Source organism: Symsagittifera roscoffensis, chromosome 1 (assembly GCF_963678635.1).
Source record: "Symsagittifera roscoffensis chromosome 1, txSymRosc1.1, whole genome shotgun sequence".
NCBI classification, from domain to species: domain Eukaryota; kingdom Metazoa; phylum Xenacoelomorpha; order Acoela; family Convolutidae; genus Symsagittifera; species Symsagittifera roscoffensis.
In genome coordinates, this window is record NC_087062.1 from 78,943,184 (window position 1) to 78,965,693 (window position 22,510).

A 22,510-nucleotide genomic window follows, 5' to 3' on the forward strand; every position below is an offset into this window, starting at 1 on the left:
ATTTATGCATTGAATGGGAAAGATTGCTTTCGAAAAAACTTTATAGTTTTGATATCATAGTTGTACAAAAAATCACATCCAATTTATGAAATCTATTTTTTTTTCAAAAATAAACTTGCTGCGGCTTCTTTAAGCACCTTCGTTCTAACTTTTCTGCTTCAAATGCAATTAGTTTTATTGATACAGCTAAACTCTTTTTTAGCACCGGGTGGTCTCGCCTTCACCTGGCTAACTTCTGTTGTCAAACAACTTCAGTCCAGGCCATTTTGCACTACCATATCAGTCGAGAAGGGTATGAATAAGCCGACTGCTTGTGGTGTTGACCTTAATTTTCAAAATAAGAAAAAAAATGTTTTTTGATTTCGCTTTTTGTTTTTTCAATTTGTATGTGCAAGTTTGGTCAATGGAAAAGTAATTAAATAAATAATTGTGGTTTCTCTGCGATTCGCAGAAGAGCTACAAAATTCTATCGAGCCTGTCAAAGCATACTCCGTTTCTATTATTTCCCCTCATTCCAGACTGAGTTATTTTGTTGAGCGAAGCTCTTTTTATGCAACTCAAGGCCGTTTTTCTTGAGTCTAGAAGTTCCACGTGATATAATTTCAATAAATATAATTTCAATAAATAACCTGAAGATAATAAAAAACCGAAGTTGTTTTTTTTTTCAATAAAATCTAAACTGAAAAGAATGAGGAACGAGTTTTTTCGAACGAGTTTTTTCTTCAAATCAATTGTTGCAGTTTAAAAAACGCTAAATGCCTGCTTGCGAAGCCGTAAAACAGAGCAGGCTTTGCAATGAGATAATGCAAGAAAGTTGACTAGACTCCTGAACTTTTTTTCAACATTCGCAGGGATCATTTTGCTTTTTTTGTATTGAATGTTCCTACGAAAAATATACCAGATTTTTCTCAAAATGTGAAATTCCCCGCATGTCGTAAAACTTGATCCGGACGGTACTTTGCAACTCTTTACTCTGCCTTCAGGCAGTTCTACTAACTGGACATTCTCCAGACATAATACCTATTAACCTATTTTTAAACTAATCTCGTCTGAGTACTAATCAGAGGCATGGTTGCGCAATTTCCTTTTTCTGCCAATTTGTCATAAAGAAACTCTTAATAGTATTTCCTGGCTGTCTAACTCGCATTGAGTTACAATAGCACTATCTGCCGTATAATCAGGTATTACTCAATCATTATTCTCTTTGTGTGCCAGGTGGTACGTTTTAGCCCTGTTAAGGGGCTCGATTAATATAAGGCTAGTTATTTGCCATAACCCAATGGCAGTTTGGTTTTGAAAGGGAAACTATTATTGTTTTCGCTGGTGGTCTTACTACTTCTGTTTTTGTGCAGAAAGGCTTGCCGTGTCGATTGTTAAACAACAAACAAATAAGACCTTAAATCACCGCTGAATATTTATTGTTTTGTGATCCGATCCGAAATTATAATCTCAACTTTCACTCCCTTGAGATATGAAGACCAAAAGTCAAAATTTTCATTCTTCCTCAGTCCTCAAAGCCAACTATGTTCCACACGCGCCACACGGGCTAATCGAAGCTGCAGATATATGGATCATTTAAATCTATTATTTACTCGTCAGCTGTTATTTTTGCCGCCTGGGTGCAGATATTATTTGCATAAATCGCCCAAAATTGGTAATTTTTGAGACTGTTACAAAAACAATTGAAGGCGTCCCAAACGCTGTTAAATTAACCAGTGTACACTAAAAAAAGAAAATTTCTCTTCATGACGAATTTCGAGCCGAGAATTCCGGTAAAATCTAAACAAATCACCAAATTCATTCATTACGAACCAAGAGATTATGGCCAAGGTTGATTATTTTTCGATATGAGAGCCAGTTTTAAACAAAGTCTATGAGAAGACCCCAGTTTGGGTTAATTAAAGCGTTACATTAGTTTTAAATCTCTAGACCTTATAAATTTTCGTGTTTTCGAGATGCTCATCTTTCAAGGTAAGTGTCTTTTTGAATGTTTCCTCATTGACTGAAGTGTTGCAAGTCCAGCAAAAATTTTGCAGATGGTTAGTGGCAAGCCAACTTCTCCATCCAGACAGATACTTTTGTAAAAATAAAACAGTTATAAACGTATTAAGCCAGCAGAATATGTCAAAGAACTGAGAAAAACTTTTAAAAAATTTACGTAAAATCAACATTTCTCAAAAATGTTCTATGCCGGAACTTTTCTGTCTAAAAACTAATTAAAAATTACTCTACTCAGGAAAGCCAAAATAGATAACGTATGCAGTATGAGCATTATAAATTCGTTTATATGCAACCGCACCTGACTGCTGGCTAGGGGCGGATTTAGAGGAGGGATTTGACCCCTTCGCCATCCGAAGGTCCCCTTTTGGTACTATTTAACGACATTCAATTTGGCCGACGAACCCTAAAATTTAATTTTATGTATATCAAATTTGAGTCGGAAGTGTACTCCTAGAAACACGACTATTTGATGAAAACTGTTTTTTTTTCCTAATTATTCTGGGCTGAGCAAGCTTTTCTCATCCTCAAGCAACGGCCCGGATCATGTTGGGCTTCGAACATCCAGCGTTTCAGTCGAGAGGCTGAGACGTAAGTTCTAACAACGGTGGTGAAGACCTTACGTCTCAGCCTATCAATCGAAAGGCCGGATGTTTGACGCCCAACATGATCCGTGCCCGTTGCTTGAGGATAAGAAATAATTGCCAGAAAAATTAGGAAAAGACTGCATGCGATCTTAACCGGTGCACGATATCGGTTCTCCGTGGATATGTGAAGTTTCTATGTTGGCCTTTTCCTTTGCGGATAAATGGTCTTAAAATAATCTAAAATGCAAACAAAGCAAGACTGCTCATATCAGGGCGAAGCCCTGAATGTTCCGACTGCCTTTCAAGGTCTATGGAGCATAGTAATAACATAAAAAATTTAAATATAATAAATTAAAATGAAATTTTCTAAAGTTTGAGATTTTTTTGTGAAAATCATCTCCCCACGCGCCATATAAAGTACAAAGTGATAGATTTTGCTCCTAGTAACAAATCAATTATGGAAAATAAGCTTCCTTCAACTAATTTGGAACGATTTCTGAGACGGATTTCTCACGCGTTAATAGCACAAATTATATCGCGCGTTAATTGTCCCAAATTGGCCAAAACGGCAATCTTCAAACCCCCATAAGTGTAGGAAAAATAATCACAGGTGAAAGATATTTTTTTCAAATTTAAGCTCAAGACAACAATACCTTTTGAATATTACAAATAAATCTCGTCAAAAATGGTTAGCTGAAAAGTCGAATTTCGACAGAAAAAAAACCCATCCCGAGCACAAATATTCAGTATTTTTTGTTACGAAAGTCGGAAAAATTACATGAAATTGTTAATTTAATCATGTTTAAAGAAAATCATGCGTTACAAAATAACATGAAGAACCAAATGAAAAATTTGAACATCGGCTGTTTCCGATCGTCTGATATGCTCATTTATTGAACATTTATTTGCAGGCTGACATGTTCAATTTCATTACAACTTACATAAAACTACTGAGCTTCTTTGTAGATAATAAACAATTTCTTCAACCAAATTTTCTGAAAAAATTGTTAGGTTTTATGCGGATTTGTGGTTTTCGTCAAATGTTTTGGCCTAGTTTGGAATACAGAGTAGTTTTAATGTTTGTTATATTTCACGTAGGATGGTTTTCGTGTAATACAAAAATTCGTAGCTCAAACTTATACGTGACAATATTTTTGTTTTTGGCTTAACGGGGTCGACCAAAGTTTTGTCTGCTTGATTGCCCCTTAGTAAATGATTTCCCATGCTTGATTAACACCGTTTTTGAAACTTACTTGAGACAAACGTAATTTTTGTAGATGTATGTTCATAAACGTCTTTTCAGGTAATTTTTCAAGTTTTTCAAATTTTTTAATTCAAGTAATATTTTTTGTTGTATTGAAAATGTTGGGTCAATTTTGAATAGTTTGTAAGTCGCGAAATTTCAAACATTTTTGATCAAAGAGTGGCACATACAATTTCATCAAGCTCTTGAATTATCTTAATTTAGTTTAGACACTATAATTGAGCTAAATGATGTGTTAATTTTTGTTTCGTTCTCCACTTTAGATGTGGTGAAGAAGGTTTAAAAAACAATTTTTTTTTGTAAGTTTTTGAAAGTTCTATTTTTTTTCTGCAAAAATTTAATTCGCACACCATAAAAGACAGACGGAACATTCATACCTTCGTTCTGATACGAGCAGTCTTGCTTTATTTAATTATGAAAAAGAAGAACAATAAAATCATGACTTAAGTTTTTGAACTACCGCCTTTTTGTTATTATAAGCAAAACATCAAAGTAAACTTAATGATGCTGAGTTACTAAAGATATACACATCATTTAATTTTTATTAAGATTATTTGCTGATCCAAAATTTGTCAAGACGTCTTAAAAAAAGGCTTAAGTAGCGGTCAGCTAAGAAAAAAAAGACGTCCAATTTTGGAAATTGGGAGATCCGGAGATTAACTCTGATATTAAAATAAAACTTATCATAAAATAAAATTACCCAATTTGAGTCGCAATGATTGCAACGTCAATGAGTCGCAATGAGTCGCAGCAATGGTTCTTTCAAAAATCAATTTAACTTATCTTACTCATTTTATAATTTCAGAATTACAGAATTTACAAAAATATTAAATTGATTTAGGTAAATCGGCACTTCGCAGCGGATAGCCCACAATCTCTGCGCACTTTCTGGCGTAGTTGAATTGTCATATCACGAGTGACACAAATCAACGGAACTGCTCTAAACCACTAAAAACAGCAGTTGATAAGACTTCAAGCGGCGGAAAATTATTCAGAGTTGACTTGTTTTGTGGTAGATCACTCGTTTTAAAGTGTACAAAGCAGAAATTTACAAATGAGCACGAATTGTTTTTTATAATCTGACTGACCAAGTGCTGCTCTTTGCTGATTAATATAATAAGAAACTGTGAAAATATTCAAAAAAACGTGTAATCAAATTCTTCATCTGGTCATTTAACATAACTTTGGTCATAACTCATAAATCACTGTCCCAGCATCGGGTAATTCGTCATACTTGCTTCCTACGCATTATTCGCTCATCATAGCTTTTTTCAGTTCATCTCGCTCTTATTTTTATATGTTTGTTTTTCGAATCTGTAAACTTATTTCGGAATCAAATCATCAGGTCAGTTTTCTAGTTTGTAGAACTAATAATTTTTTTTAAACTTTAAAGAGAACAATTATTGGAGGCAGCTCTTTTCCGTTAAATTTTTTTCGACACTGGTCGTAATTTTTCTCGAAATTACAACAGTTTCTGAACTACACAAAATTTGAAACTCTTTTTGAAATGAAAGTTGCCAATTATTAAAAATGGGCTTCCTTGGGGTGATGCATTCAAAAAAATCTTGTTTGAATTTTTCCAATCTTAAGTGTCCTTTAGGCTTGAGAGCTATTCAATGATTGCCCCGAAAATCCTAAATCCGCGCTTGATGCAATCACAATAATAAATACGCCAAAAATGTTGGTATTTCTTTTAAAGTTTTTCATTGTCTGAAGTTAGCGGCAAAGTTTCAAATTCAAAAATTTCTTCTCTACAAAATTTGGGGTTGAAAAATTCAATCAAAAAATCTCTTAAGCACCATTAGGTCTCCGAGATCCAACCGAGCCGTCTTAAATCCTCTAAAAACCCATCCCACAGTTATGGACATCGAAATGTGCTGATAGCCTAAACAACCAATTTTCAAAATTGATTTAGTTTTTCAGCAATTTATCAATTAGTTCAAATAATTACTTTTTAAATTAAAAAGCATAGGTGCTGTTTATGGTGCCATCTTAATCCGTCAGATGATAATAAATAATCTCATGAACTAGATGTTAATTGATTAGTATAAAATAAACCATTAAAAGTGTGGTAAAATGTGACGAAGCAATTAAACAATTATATCTCGCAGATACAATTTTGGTGTTCTTGATTTCAATTTCGTCAAAATTTTTAACCAAGTTATTGGATCATTATGCCGGGTTTAACAAAAAATCAGATAAACTCCTCGTTAATTTAAAGATACCTCGACTAATCAATGGATGCTTTTGAAAGTTATAACATCGATACACGGGTCTACTTCGAGTTTTGCAATAGCAGTGGTAAGTATCATACGCAAACAATATAGACACCCCTCACATTTTCCATAATTCCCGTCCGCTCTCCCTAAGAGCCAGCAACAAACAACATCCTTCCCTTTCCATTTGAGCGAGCTAACTTTTAAGTACCTAGAAACAAAAAAAGTACCGCACTTTTTAGCAGGTATTTTTTCATTATCTCACCTCTGTAGTCGCCTGAAAAGTGAATGAACTATTTCCTTTTGTCTAGAATAACTCTTAAGGCTGTACTATTACTTCTCTCATTAGGTTTTGAACTAATATTGTAGATATAAAAGGACTCCAATGATGGATAATTTACCTTTTGATTAATGACTTCAAATAGATATTCTTTTGAATACTCTTTTCTATACATTTATGCAGTCGCAAGTAAAATTTAAAATTTACAAACATTTAGCATTGTTTTAAGAAACTTTGATTTTTTTGCTAGTTAAACTCAAATAAAATCAGTTGTTAGTGTTTTTAGGCCAAATATAGAAATCAACTTCTGATATATTTTTTCGAAGCACGGATATTTGGATAAAAAATTGTAGGCGAAGTTTTGTCAACACAAAGACAATTGATTGGACTTTAACTTTTATGACGCAAGTACAGTCATTAGCTCCGTTTTTATAGCTTTTACTTTTTATGTACTTTTTTCTTTCTAATTCATTTGCTATTCCCTGAAAATTCATCGCACATATATATTTAGATTGAAATGGAGTTGTCCTTTTCTGATTGCATATACATCTAGACCACAAATAAAATCTGTGGACCTGTTTGAACAAGTCAGTACTAACAGCCTTTTTATGACTCTTTAAGTATTTATCCCTCTCATCGTTATACGTTCGCTACCTTCGGATGTTTATACTTTTATCTGAAAAAAGAACAAGAAAAAATTCCATTTTTACATCGGTTTTTAGTCACATTTTCTTCTTAATTAATTGCTCGATATTGATTGTTGAAAAATTGTGCATTTGAAGTAAATTTGAGAGCACGATAATTTCAAATCGAATGCACAAAATCTAAAGACCTCTGACTTCTGACTTCTACTGACTTGAGTATTCTTTTAAAATGCTCAATGTCGGAGTTAAGCACCTATAAGGAGGTAAAAATAAAACATTTAAAAATAAAGTCACTGCTCTTTTCGGTTTTCGCTTATTTGGACTCAAATTAACAAACCATTGATTATCCAGTAATTCGGAAAACGGAAATACATCCAAACAATTATGCATCAAATTATTGCGGTAAGTTCTAGAAAAATAATATTTGTTAGGATTTTAGTGATTCGTATCACAGAACCTTCCGATCATGCATTCATTTTTTTCCAATGTGAAATATTAACATATGCAAAACTTTCAATTAATTTCTTCCCTTTGAAGCAAGATTCCAAATGATTCGAAGAATTTTCAATCGCACTGATTTGTTGTTTTAGGAGCCACGTTGATGATGGAAGTTGATCCTGATACTCCTTAGATTTTATTTTTCATACGTGTATTTTTGAATACTTTTAATTTTTCAATAGTATTGATGTAGTTCGAGTATTGCGAAATGTATATAGTTTCGAAAGTTTATTTATATTTTTTGCTTTCTTATTGGTCACAGGCAAACAAAAGAAGTGCGCATTTAGAAAAAATTGTTTCTTAAGAGTTAAGATGCCGTGTTTTTGTCGGTATTGTTTATATTTTTTATTTGATTACATGACGTGCAGAATTTTACAATATTAGCTTGCTCGTGAAGAAATGATTTAGCGTTCATACGTAACAAAATAAAAAACACGTTGCAGATATTGTAAGAAACAAACTTCAGTTATTGACAATTTTTTATATTTTGAAAAAAAATCTTCATTTTAATTTCTTGTCTTTGGACAGCTTTTGAGCTCTCTTCTGACCAAAAAACGTGCAAAACGAATATAAGTTACAATGGCTGATCGAACATTTTCACAAACGCTGTAAAAATTCATAAAGTATAAGTTTTCGCAGCTAACAAAATCGTAACATCAGCAGCACAAATTGTGTCTTTGTAGCACATCTAAAAATTTGAAGCAAACTTCGAATCTCAGCAGTTATTTTGTTTTAGAAAACGAGCAAACGTAAAGAGGGTACTCTTTCTTAAACTAAATTGTGAGGCATTTGATGGTCCGAGGCGTCAAAAATTAGCAACCAGACATCAAACAACCATTTCTGTTCCTACTTCTGTTATGACAAACGCATCCTTCGTTCGAGGTTAATCGAATGAAAACTGTCCACAGCGCTCCAATGGAAATCGACAAGGAATCGTTGTTGCCTTCGTTCGTTAAAGCCTCGAGATCTCTTAATCTTGAGAATCAAAAAAGTGACCAAAGGATGCATTTCGGCAAAATAAGGAATCATTATTTTTTACATGCCTCAAAAAACAATATAAAATCACCATCAATTACTTCTTTACCATTCAACATCTTCTCGAAACACAACAAAATGTTCCATAATTTTACCATCTGGAGCAGAACAAGACGTCGGAAAAAGATCAGGAAGAACTTTTTTAATATTAGCGCAATTTCGAATTTGGTAATCTCACTTACTTTATTAGCCTCGTTTCTATTAAATTTACCGCTAACAAGTGCTCTGAAAGCATCATCATTATCATCCGCTAATTTTTGGCAATCATCACAATCCTCATCAATGAGCAGACCTCCGGCTCCCAAAAACTGCAAGGGAGTGCTAGGGTGTCTGCCGAACCAATTCCAATGCCATAAATCATGCAAGTGCATCGATGCTAGTAAAGTTTGTGACAACAGCTTCTTGGACTGCGGTAATCGAGACATATCAGACGAGCTTGAATCTTCATGCGCCTACAGACCTAAGAATTTGCTGCCCTCGGCTGCTGCCAAGCACGATTGCCCTGAGGATTCTATGTACTGCGAGCAAGTCAGCAAAGGAAGCGGTAACTGCCTCCAATCTTTCTGGTGGTGCGACAACGAACAGAACTGTGTAGACAGTCAAGATGAACACCCGGATCTTTGCGGCTGCGGGTATGGGTACAATAAAAGCAAAGACAATGACAACATTTGCGTCAGAGACTCGAACTGTGCGCCTGGGCTTTTCACATGTTTCACTCCTGAAGACACTTTATTATGTTTTCACCCTTTGTTTGTGTGCGACGGTAAGCCCGACTGTCCTCTCGAAGAAGACGAGTTCCCGTCGTTCTGCGATGAGGGCTGCGACAGCTCCGAGAGTGATTGCGGTTCGGAGAAAACCGAATGCGTTCACCATTTCAACATATGCGACGACACCAAAGACTGTTTCTCGGGCTTAGACGAGCCCGACTTTTGCCAGCAGACGAAATCAGCGAAGAAACCCGAAGGCATTTTCGAATGTGGAAAGAAGTCAAATCGAACTGCTATTTACTATATTGATGACAAACTGCTTTGTGACGGAGTCAAACAATGTCAGGACGGATCGGACGAATCAAACTGCGACATTTTCTCGAATGCTGAGTGTTTGCCAACGAGTTGTCATCACAATTGCCGAAAGAGCGGTCAACTAGGAGTTGAGTGTTACTGCGACAAAGGTTACACCTTAGCCGAAGATTCCTTTTCGTGCATTCCGCCAATTATGCAGCCTGATCCGAAAGGTGAAGGGGAAAAACTATACGCTATACTCGAAACTGGAGACATTCTCGAACTGAGCTTGGATTCATATGGAAATTCAATTCTGGACGGCAAAACTGTCATGCAGAGCAACTCAGCTAGAAATAGTCCAGTTACCATTTCGGCCAAAGATAATTTCGTGATAGTTTTCAACCACATGACGAATTTGATGGCGCTGGACGTTAGCCAGATGAACAGCAACAAGATTCCTGGGTATACTTTAGTTGAAAATTGGGTGGATTCATATTTGGTCACATCTCTCAATTATGACTCAGTACACGAGTTACTTTACTGGATCGAAGACGAAAAAAATCAACAGTTTTCTTCAAAATTGAAAGTAGCAAATCTTAAACTTCCAAGTACAAATCAGGAGTCGAGTAAAGCTATAGAGTATTCCAATTTCAACAGATCGACAATATTTCAGGGCAGGTATGACAATCATACGCCTGAAGATTGGCGGTGTTTTACATCACTCGTTTTGGATCCTTATAAAGGTCGTTTGTACCTCGCGAGTAAATTCCAGAATGGCTCCGGAGTTATCGAAGCATACAATCAAGACGGCTCCAAATTAGGATCAGGTGACGTTCTGTACTTTGGAACTGAGTCTCAGCCGGAGAACTTGAAAGTTGACATCAAAAGAGACTTTCTGTATTTTATGGATAAAAAAGGACTGGAGCTGAAGAGAATTCCGATCGGTAATGATCAAACTGGTTCCCGAAAGCCACGATCGGCAGACATTTTGAAACAGATGAACGATAGAGTTAATCAGAGAATTTTGACGTTTGAGGTATTAGCCAATCAAATCATATATTCGGACGAAGCACGAATAGCTTTTTATTCGTTTGGTCCGCTGAGTAATTTTAATGCAGACTCCAAATTTGACCCACAACATTATTCCTCAATGGGCGCTAAAATTATCCAAAAATTACCTAGTGGTTTTGCTCCAGTTCAAATGACAACTTCGAGTAATTTGCCGGCTATTGAAAATGAAGAATCAAATCGTAATCAATACGGGGAGTCTACGAATCCGTTTGGCTGTGACGACGACCCTATTTGTAAATTTGACATCGGAATCTGCCTGCCCCGAGGTCAAATAAGGTCAACTTGTATGTGTCCAGATCACACCTTGAAGGACTCCAGAAATAACGTATGCAAACGAATAATCGAGTCTTTTGTCGTCATAGCAACAAAACAAAACGAACAAATTGAAAAACGAGATCTAAACGGCGAGAATCGAGTTGTAATTGCGGATCAAGTCAGTGCCAAAGAACTTTACTTCGACGAAGATTTCTTGTATTGGATTGACGATCGATTCAGTTCACACAGTTCAAAGGGGGGCTCCAGTATTCAAAGGGTGCCCGTATTTGACATTAAGAATCAAAAGTCATCAAACTTCAGATTGCTACCTACAACAATCGTAGCCGACTTAGACAGACCGTTTTCATTAGGCGTTGACAGCACTCGGAATGTTATTTTTTGGTCAGATTTGGTGCGAAAAACTATTGAAGTTGCGTTTCTTTCTGAGCCAATACACAGCAATGTTTTATTATCGCGAGAAAAATCGCCTCGACATATAGCACTGGATCTACTAAGCGGATTGATATTCTGGAGCGAGGAAAATAGTCGATCGATTTGGCAAGCTAACATGGACGGGTCGGACGTAAAAGTAATTATAACTGCAGTTAACTGTTGGCCTGACGAAATCAAGTTTGAAGCAGTTTTATCGCAGATTTATTTCAGCTGCAGAAGAGCCGACGGCAAAAAATGGTTGTACGTTGGAAGCGCTGGCGAGACGCAAAATTTTGAAGTACCTTTGGGAAACTATATCAACGAGAACAAAAACTGGTGCTTCACAATTTTCGAGCAAAATGTTGTAATTGCCCATTCACACGTGAAAAGTTACACCAAACACAATGGAGAAGAATCTGACGCAGTTTCCTTCGCGCAGAATTTGAACGATGAAATTGAGCGAATTGCAGTCTACAAACAGGAAATGTTGCAGCAAGTATCAGACCCATGTGAGATAGCTAAGTGCTCTCAAAGATGTCTGAAGGTGTCGGTTTCGCCCTACTTTGGATGTACCTGTTTCTTTGGGTACAAGTTAAGCTCAGACGGTGTAAGTTGTCACGAGCGTCAGGATTCGGATATTCTTTTGATGTCTCACGACAGCGGGGTTAAACTCGTCTACCTCAAGGACCGGCCATTACTAGCTGGAGAGGTGAGTTTACCCGGACGCAAAAGTAGAATCGGCGAGTTTGATTTTGACCCCAGCCAGAAGCATTTGTACTATTTGGCGTCGGATTATCAAAAACCACCGGAACCCATAAGGAGAGTTCATTTACTCACGGGGAAGTTGAGTCAAGTTTACGCTGAAGGCGAAGATGTTACCTCATTCGCTCTCGATAAAATTGGCAGAAAGTTATACTACGCCGAACGATTCTGCAAATGCATCAAAGTTTCAGAACTCGATTTATTCGAGGGAGAGGAAAAACTGCGGACAAAAACAATTGTTTCATCGCAAGTTGGCGAAGATGCCGTGTTTGGTTTGATGATCGATCACAATGACGGATATTTATTCTGGACGCAAGAGTTCGGCAATTATCGAACGGTAGAACGAATCGATTTGAACGGCCGAGACGGATCCCGGAAACAAATTACGGCACAAATTAAATCGACCCAAGATTTAGAGTATCCAGCAATAGATGCTGAAAATAACGAGATCTACTACAGCTTCAAAGGGAAAATTGAGAGGGCATCTTTGCAGTACCCGAACGGCGTGCACAAGTTCGAGGATGTTTTGGACAAATCCGATGTTTTTGGGATTTCCTACCTCAAAGGAGTTCTGTACTTTGGATCTCGCCCTTCTCTGTCGCATACAAGTGTTCACACGTATCAGACATCAAGCAATGATAAATATCCCTCTTACAACTCGGGAACACGTAGCAATTCATTTTTGCTGAAAGAACTGATTTCCCATCAGCTTTTCAGCGTGAATCACTTACATGCGTACACATTTGACGAACCACGTGAACAGATTACCAACTTCTGCGACCGGATGTCTCTAAATGGTCATTGCGAATTCATGTGTCTTCAAACAACATATTCTGACGAAACCCCAAATAAGTTTTCATGCGAGTGCCCGGACGGCGTGAAGCAACTTCCGCCCGGAAACTTATGCGAAAAACAGCCTGGAGATTTTGTATTGCTACCTTCTGACCGAATTTTCTACCCTGGCTCACAAATCAAAGATTTAGACTTCACATTCCCAGAAATTGTGGAACCGTACAGCGTGGATTTTTTGTATCGACAGAAGAGAATCTTCATAGGAACTAAGAATAGCGGTGTGTTTTCCATGGATTTCAATGGCAATGATATCCAACAAGTCTTGCCTGTGATTGAAGATCTACAGCAAATTGCGATAGATTGGACAACAGAAAATTTATTCTGGCTCAGCAAACAAGGCTTAAGTGTTATTAGAATCGGTGGTGATATGTCAGATGCTAAAACACTTATGAAGGCGAGTGAAAATCGGCTGAAGAAACCAAGAGCTCTTGCAGTGCACCCCTTCCGGGACTTGGTATTTTTTTCAGACTACGGTCAGCCTCAAGCCCTGATTGGTAAAATAAACATGGACGGATCCGAGTACCAGACAATCGTGGCGAACTATATAACTTGGCCGAATTCTCTTGCCATCGACTTCAGATTTGATAGGCTTTATTGGATCGATTCAAGCAAACATAAAATTGAAAGCGTCTCTTTGGATGGAACTCAAAGACGAACGATTCTGGAGAGACATTCACCAGCTGTACGTTTGGAAGCGATGACATTTTTCAACGGAAGTTTCTTCTACACACGAAGTTTTTCGAAAGGAAACATGAACTTGCAAATGTTTAACCTAACCAAATGCGAGGCTTCCTACGAGCAGTATGGACAACCAACCACTAAATGTGAAGATTTGCACAAGGGATACTTCACGACTCAAAGCGAATACAAACCGAAGTCCGTTAAAGTGGTCTCGGAAATTGGGCAGCCAATGAAGCCTCCAAGAAGCATCGAGGGACGATTGAGTGGCTGTAATGTTTTAGCTAACCCTCGTGAATGTGATTATATTTGTCTAAGTAATCCTCAGCTAATAACATGCGCATGCCCCGACCGAAAAATGTACCCCAGCAACTGCATCGAAAAAACGATTATGCGACCGCAATTGCATTCAACATATGCGACCGAAACTCCAGCTCCTAAAACTTTAAATTCCGACAGTCACGATAGCAGTCCGTTTGCATTCGAGCTGAAGTTAGTCATGATAGTTCTGGTCATAATCGCGGTCGTAGTGATAATACTCATGATTGCGATTTTGCTTCTCATCAAGAAGCATATGATTGCAGCACCACCCTCACCGCATCGGGCAATTTTCACCAACCACGATAACCAGCCGGCCGCCACAGTTATTCTACACACTCATCAGTATCCGCCATTAGGTCGCGGAGGTGCTTTGCCCCCCTTCGGAGCAGGGGCATTCAATCCACGTCCCCCTCTGGGAAGACAGTCGAGGAGCAATGTATACCAAGATCTTCCGGTTCGTACCAGCTTGCTACCATTTAATCAGGAGGTCAAATTTGCACCCGGTCGTTCTTTTCCACCGCTCGGAGCTCACCGGTTTTGCAAACCCAGCTTCATTCCCGGACATGTGCACTCAGAACACAATCCACCACCTTACAGTCCGAGGAGCGAGAGTTCGAGACAGGGATCCACCGGCGGCAGCAGCCAAGGTAGCAGCGGGAACTACCAACACTTATACTCTGTCCAGCCAAATATTCCAAACATGCAGCACCACTTAAACAGATTGGCAGCAGTCACTGGCCACCCGCCGCCCCTTGGCCCGTTCTTAGTAGGCGGTCCTGGAGGGAGTTACTCAAACGCGACAACTCCGATGACGTTCAGTGAAAATTCATCCGAAGATTCCCAGCAACACAGTAACGACGAAAGCAGCACAGCTTGAAGATCACAATTTTTAAGCTAAAATGCCAAAAAGAAAAGTAAATAAATTGAAAAGCCAACGATAAATAGTTTTATAATACCTTGATAACAATGAAAGTTAATATTTTTCCAATTTTAAATAATTATTTTTCATTTTTGTAAATTCATTTCATTCCCAATTTTTGTTTTTCAGGTTCAGCAAATTGAGAAACTAACGTTAATGTAGGAGTTAAGAAATTACATGGGAGTAAAGAAACTCTCGGCATACCTTTCAACACCTGAATCGAACAAAAATTTGAATATGATTGCAGAAACGAAAAGCAAAAAATGATACAAAAGTATCATTTCCATTTAAGGTTTTTGAGTATGAAGCGTTCGAGAAGAAAAGTACACGGTTTTAATGACGCGAATAAATGCGGTTTTAATGACGCGAATAAGAGTCCTCTCGTTACTGATAAAGCCAAAAATAGGGAAATCCGCCCGCTTAGCATGACCCATCCCCATGACTGATTTTTGAAGATGAAAACTTGAAATGATGCTCGCGAATGGACATGTCAGGATGTTTGAAAGGTTGTTTTAGCTACAAGCAAAAAAATGGTCACTGGGTTGAAAAAAAAAAGGATAATTATCTGGTTAGCTTAAATAATGATGAATTTTTTGTTAAAGGAATAATTGCCAAGTAAGTTTCGTTTGAGTGCGATGGTAAAACACTTTGAAGGGCTTGGATAACAATAACAGTTATTTGTATAAAAGAAACACGGATGGATAATCTCATCGCAAACGAAATTTCATTCAAACAGCTAAAAACTTTAAACAGCGAGCTACAAAATCTGAACAGCATTAGAAAAAAATTCGCGTCGAAGTTAGTTTTAAAAATGAGAGTTTCTCCCAATCTTCATAACTCTAAGCCTTGCAATAATTGTTCCGACCATTTCAAAAATCAGGTGCCACAATTAATCATCCGAAAAGGTCCAGTGATATATCATATTAAAGCCTTTTCAGTTGTGATTCGAACGGAAAACACCGGGACTCATTGTCGAGAATAACCGGTTTGAAGGCGTTGATTTTCGGTCGAATTTTGATCTTTTAAGGTGAGCGCGCAGGCTTACAAGAGCTTATTTATGCTTATTTATGCTTATTTTTAGGCCGTAAAAAAATAGTTTTACTCGAACAAAGTTAGTTTTTGAAGTTTTTAACGACGTTTTGGGAACAATAAACTTCTGCAAAAAATTGAAAACGTTTATTTTTTTTTTTTCGTTTTTCTAGTCATTTTTTTTAACAAAAATTGTTTTCCAATTGGCCTATTTTACTATGACCGTAGAATTATCTTAAAATCTAGTTACTTATTCCAACACAGAATCGAAGTTGAGCTTCGCATTACTTGCGATACAACAAAAAAGAGATTTAAACAGCATGATGCTTAAAACGTAGCAAACGAGATTTCGGGTGAAAAAAAAATTAAAATTGAAAACGGAACAAAAACACAAAAATTTTGCAAACTGAAAAAAAATTTTTATCATGATTAAAATCCTTTGGTTTTTCAAGGAAAACTCTGTCAAATTTATATTGAGCATTCGAAAAAATGGAGCCAGAGTCTGATTGATTTATAAAAAAAAGCCGGAACTTTGTAAGAAATACAAAATTAGGTAGAAAAGCTTACAAAAAATTACAACCGACATTTAAGCTGAAATTTAACCAAAAAATACTGAATTTTTAGTGTGCAGGAGTGTTTTATGTGTAGTGAAAGCAAGACTCAATTCGTGAACTGAACCGACAAAATTTAGTCGACAACCATATAGCAGAAAACTTGGCATACAATGCTAACATAGCACAGCAAGTTAGCGAATTAGCAAATTGAGACAAAAACGCTACGTTAAAAACGTTTTTCCTGAGGTGAGAAAACGCAATAATATCGAAAAAAATGAAACTAGCAATATGTTCATAACTTTATCAATTTGTCTGGAATATAAATCTTTTTAAACAGAAATAAAACGCCAAATAAGACAACTGAACGATGCCAAGGAAGACAACTGCTTCGGAAAAAAACAACTGAAAATTACGCAGCGTTAACAAATCAACAATGCTAATTGCAAGAAAAACAACCGCATGCTTAAAAATTCCGTGCTAAATATTCGACAAAGCAGAACTTTTCGAAAACTTCAGAAAAAACTTATTTGTAAAATTTTTTAAAAATTTTTTCAAAACAAAGCAAAAAAAGATTCGCGAAATTTTTTTTAGCTCAATTACTTTTACTGATATATTTCAAAAACCTAGAGAAAGCTGGATCTTTAAAACTCAAAGAACGTCCTTGGAACGGGAACTAAATCGAAAAAAAGAAAGAGACTGACCATTGCTCGAAAAAGCAGAAAAATTCTAGCTTTAGAAAAAAACGGGTTCCGACTGATTCGAAGCACAAGTCTTTGTCGTCTCAAGCATCCGTATTACCTCTACGCCAGATGACCTGGAAAATTGAATGAATTTGAATTTATTGTAATAATTAAACTAAAAAGCCGAAAATTGAGTTTGTGAAAAATTTCAATTTTTTTTACAAAAAAATTTGACAATTTTTCAAGTTTAAAACCACACGATTTCAGTGCCAAAAATCTACCAAAAATTTTCGAATCTGAGAAAAGATTTATAGGCAGCTCTTACCGTAAACAGAAGACCAATACAGTAACCACGCTATTAATTAACCATGCGTATCAACCAATGGGTAAAATTATACTGATTACGATTTGACCATTTTGTGAACATGGTTTTTTACGGGAAAAAAGTTTAGTTTCCAGTTACAATACCCTTGCTTATCGCTACCGTTATCAAACTAAGAAGAACAAACTACAACAATTTGAAAAAAAAAATCTTTGTTTTTTTCAGGAATTTGGTCGGAACATTCTGTGCCTCTTTCACAGTAATCTGCTATATTTGTTCATATAGAGTTTTGGACAAGGAGGAGCCGATCACGTCAAAAAAAGGATGAGAAGCAACAAAAGGAAAGATAGTCATATTTAGAAAATAGGTTTGATTAAGCAAGCTTACTTCCAGTAGATCTGAGCTCAATGGAGTGCGACAGCACCGACTTCCAAAAAATTTCAGTCGAGCAACGAAACAAAAGTGTATCAAAGTAAAGATAAACTAAGCAGAAAAGTAAACTGGAAAAAATGGAACCGCATTTTAGGGAAATAATACAAGAATTATTGAACGAATGATATTCTACAGTCTCTTTTGATAAGAGGAAAAGTTGTCAGCAAAAACGATTTAGACTTCAGAAAAGAGTACGACTGAGTTCCTCCTTTGGAAAAACTTTGGATATCAGATTTAAGAACTAATTCTTCCAAAATGATTCTTCACAAAGTTTAAGTGTTTTCTGTTACAGCCAAAACGTCAGGCCGGAGACCTTCAAATTCTAATTGTAAGAGTCCAACAACTTCAAAATGACAATTATTTAAGAGTTATCAACTACGCAGCAGGTAAGGTAGATTGCATCGAGTTGGTGCCGTTCTCCTCTAGACGTTCCAGAAAAAATTCCGTATCTGTTGAAAGATTTTCTTTGTTGGGTTTAACAGCAGAGTCAGACATGATCAAAAACTATGACACAATGATCAAATCATCAATATTTGAAGCTATTGGAGAAACGTCTAGACCAGCAGATAAAGCGCAGAGCTGATGCCTCCGGTTATCGAAGTCGTGAAACGACATATTCCAGTCCAGGGCAGTAGTCGCGTCAATGAGAAACAGAATCAAACGCAATCAACACATCTGAGGCAATAGTCGCGTTCTTTTCAAAAGCGTTCTTCTCAATAGAATAAATCATGAACCTTATGCTACAACTCGACCTGATCGATTGTAAAAATGAACACTTCAAAACAGTTTCAAATTATTAAATCAAAAACAAAATTTGCTGCCATTCAGTTTCAAAAAACTCCCAGATCGGTGATCAAATAAAACTAGAAAATTATCAAAGACACATACGTCTAAATAAAAAAAACCGAATAAGGGAGCCACAGAAAGATTAACATATCATCTTCAGCACCCATTTATGATACCTAGAAGAGACATCAACGCCCGCATATCCTCTATAAAGAGAAAGGCTGGCGAGAAAAAAAGATTTAAAAAAATAAAATTAGAAAATTTACTGAAAAGTCAGTATCGCTAAAAAACAATTTCGAAAGATCTTCTATAAACATTTCAACACCTCAAACCATAAGATCCTCTTAGTCGCATGTGAAAAAGAACCACTTCGTCGATCCACAAGAATCACTTCGTAGTCAACAAGACCAAAACCCCTACCAACCCCTCAATATTTTTTCCTGATGTTAATTTCGGCCTTTTTTCTTTTTTACAAGTTTATTTTTTATTTCCGTTCTTTTTTGTTCCGACTTTCGATACGAAAGTAACGGAATATTTGTGCTCGGGTGGGTTTTTTTTTCTTCAGACAAATTTCGACTTTTTAACTAGCCATTTTTGACGGAATTTTTTTATATCATTCGAAAGCTATTGTTGTCCTGAGCTTCTATTTGAAAAGATATTTCACCTGTGATCATTTTTCGTGAAGTTATGAGGGTTTAAAGATTGCCATTTTGACCAATTTGGGACAAATAACGCTCGATATAATTAGCGCTATTAACGCGTAAGCGGAGATTTAATCCATCTTAGAAATCGTTCCAAATTAGTTGGAAGAAGCTTATTTGCCATAATTGATTTGTTACAAGGAGCGAAATCTATCCTTTTGTACTTTATATGGCGTGTGGGGGGATGATTTTCATAAAAAATTTCAAATTTTAGATTTTTTTTTCTCATTTTTATTACATTTTATTAAACATTAAAAGGCAGTCGGAACAATCAGGGCTTCGCCCTGATACGAGCAGTCTTGTTTGAGTTTAGATACGATTTTTGCTCTGAAAACAATAATGCCTAACAAGTTACGAAAACTGATCGGAGCCAGAAGGAAAGCAACCAACTTCATATTAATGGAAGCACTTCATCTCAGCAGGTTAAAATCAAATTGCAAACTTCTCTCATTCTCTCTCACCTCTCCTTCTAAACCATAAAAATATACCTCCTTCTAAATACCGTTACAATAAAAAACCAACCCATAGCTATACTTAATATCAATTGGAACAAAAACGTCTCTCGTAAATTGAACCGCAAAATCAATCAAATCATCTCTATCAATTTAATAACTATCTCGTCATACGTCACCATTTTTTGATTTTTTTTAAAGTTAAAAGGCACTCAATTTCATGAAAAATTAAAAAATTTGGACCCTAATCACCTAGTTTTTCATTTCTGCCCACTTCCAACTGCGTAGTAGTAATTCATCAGTCAACTCAAATGAGTTCAACCCTCCATATTTAAAAACTTGAACATCGTTAACGCTCTAACTACAACAATTTGAAATAGAACCTAGAAGACTTTAGAAGCTTCAACGAGAAAATGTGGTTCATTTGCTCATTGAAATTGAAAAGATTCAACATTTATCTTTTGTGACTGTAACACTTTCTAAGTTACCAAAGCACATCTTCAACGACAAGCTTCCTAGCATTCAGCAACCCACAAGAGATAAACCAGCCTCAAGGTCCATTTCACATCCATTTTAAACGTATAGAGAAAACCAAGCTCTGAAGGACCACAAAACAGTCATCCATCCACAGCACTCTGGTAAAGAAGTATGCTCTCTCCTAATTTCAGTCCAATTTTCTGGCATAAGCTTCCAGGTTCTTTTAATACCTGTAACGTCACAACAGATACGATTGTTTTTCAACGCCGGATCGAGTAACTTTTTCAATTTTTTCTGTTCAAGTAAAAAGATAACATCAGCTTTCGAAAAATCCGATTTGAGCTCGTAAATTGAAATTCTCTGTGTTTTTAACGTAGGGCATCCTTAAAAGTTGTACTGATATACTAGCTATTTTATGCCTTTAAAACAAGAGTTTTGAAGCTGCTAGCTCGTTTCAACTAGGTTCATATAGCATGTGTCAGAATTTTTATCCTATATCTTGATGAGATATCTTTCACAGAAAATGAAAAAATTGTGAAGAAAAAATCGTTCCTTTACTTGTTCAAATAAAAAAATGTACCTTCTATGTCACGTGACTGTTGTAGTTTTCTGTGCTATGTTAAATATCAAAACTAAAAGTATAATACGTCCGTCTAATTGAATCCAGGAGCATAGTTTCAAAATTACTTCCAAGTATTTTAATAATTTATAATCTTTGTCCTAGTGACTGCCAGTCTATTAACACTTTGTATAAAAGCAAAACAAATGTTGCTTCTGAAGTTTCAGAAAAAAAATTGGTGATTTAAGTTTCAGAAGTTTAGTTAAAGCTGTTCTGTTTCTTAATTTCAAATTTCATATACTACCATGAATATGGAAATAATTCTCTATGCATAAGCATTTTTGTTAAATTTTCATTTTGCGCACATTAGTTTCTTAAAAATAGAATAAATAACAAAAATCGCAATTTGTTTACAAGTTTTGTTCCAAATTTGACAGAGGTGGTCAGGAGGAGCTTTGCGCCATTTGCGATACAGAAATATACGCCAAAAATCTAGGGTAAAAAATAACTAAAAACCAGCGTCCTATTTTTTTTCGTTAAATAAATTGAAAATATACAAAAAGGCACGATTTAGGCCTTCTGTACTTTTTCTGATACATAAAAGGTCACATGAAACAAGGCGAATCAAGCATATCAACGATTGAACAATATAAAGAACTTGTTACACTGAACAAATAACCATTTTTTTAAACATAAATGCGAAGCAGAGCCTTGCACCACTTGCGATACGACACAACATAAAAAAAACATAAGCGAAAAAAAATTTCAAACGTTGAAAAAAACTGGGCGAATCAAAATTTTTAGATTTTTGTATAAAAAACAACTAGGGGTCCCGCTAAAGCTGGACGTATGCTTTTAATTTTGAATGATTTTGTTATACTGTTGTGATTTCAAAAATTGGTCTTTGCTGAAAACCTTAGTTGTTTCTCTACTAAAATAAAAGAGTGAAAAATTTTGAGATAATCAATTTTCCCGAAGAAATATAGTTGTTTCTCTACTAAAATAAAAGAGTGAAAAATTTTGAGATAATCAATTTTCCCAAGAAAATTAAAGAATTGCTACTTCTACAGGAATCATTATGGCAACCGGTTCTTTCAGTTGAACTTTTCATTTCAGATTTGATTTAAATCGCAAGAAAATTCAAAAAAATTCTAAAAAATGGTCAAAAGTTCTATAGAACTGTCGAAAGGATTTTTAAAATCTCTGACTTTTTCCTTAAAAGGGCAGGTTATGGCCGCCTAAGAAGAGAAGCTTCCCAAAAATTGGGTTTCTCGATTAAACACAACCTGAGAATTGTCACGGTAGTTTTTGGGTGACGAAAAAAAAGTTGGAAAAAAACTGTCAAAGCTTCAAAACTTCGACTTGCTTGAAAGCAATAAGTTTTTTACACAAACCGAGCAAATCCAGTTTTAAAGGTAGGTTTTCAAAAACGGCTGGTTTCGCTGAAACTTTTGATATCAGAATTGGCAGGATACTTAGCGAGAAAAGTTCAAAAAAACGGTCAACGAATAAAAAATTTGGCAACGAATAAAAAAAGGGCCATAATGTTTGGTATCAGAAAAATTTGGGAGTAGTCGCATAAATAAATGAGCTTTTCACAACTCGTTATTTGAATTGTACTCAAAATCTCAAATATGGCAGGGTAGTTTTTGAGAATATTTAAAAGTTTAAAAAACAGTCAAAAATCAAAAAAATGTCTATCCCG

At 36.0% G+C, this 22,510-nt stretch overlaps 2 protein-coding genes across 5 annotated transcripts in view; one reads left to right on the forward strand and one right to left on the reverse strand.

The window, feature by feature from the left end:
- LOC134850117 (mediator of RNA polymerase II transcription subunit 20-like) overlaps positions 1-22,510 on the reverse strand; it is a 425,236-nt gene that overhangs the window by 363,741 nt on the left and 38,985 nt on the right. The window lies entirely within an intron of this gene.
- Positions 1,613-14,833, forward strand: LOC134850039 (low-density lipoprotein receptor-related protein 4-like). Of its 4 annotated transcripts, none has more exons than XM_063866561.1 (2): positions 1,613-1,971; positions 8,224-14,833. In XM_063866561.1, exon 2 carries the CDS (start codon positions 8,379-8,381, stop codon positions 14,769-14,771), a length of 6,393 nt encoding a protein of 2,130 aa, XP_063722631.1. In that variant the 5' UTR covers positions 1,613-1,971; positions 8,224-8,378; the 3' UTR covers positions 14,772-14,833. The 4 variants fall into 4 exon arrangements, with proteins under 4 accessions (XP_063722631.1, XP_063722630.1, XP_063722632.1 ...); XM_063866560.1 differs by lacking the exon at positions 1,613-1,971 and adding an exon at positions 5,023-5,194; XM_063866562.1 differs by lacking the exon at positions 1,613-1,971 and adding an exon at positions 6,912-7,391.

What these genes read in the sequence shown, in the direction of transcription:
- LOC134850039 (XM_063866561.1), top strand. Translation starts at nt 8,379, where the DNA reads ATGAAAACTGTCCACAGCGCTCCAATGGAAATCGACAAGGAATCGTTG.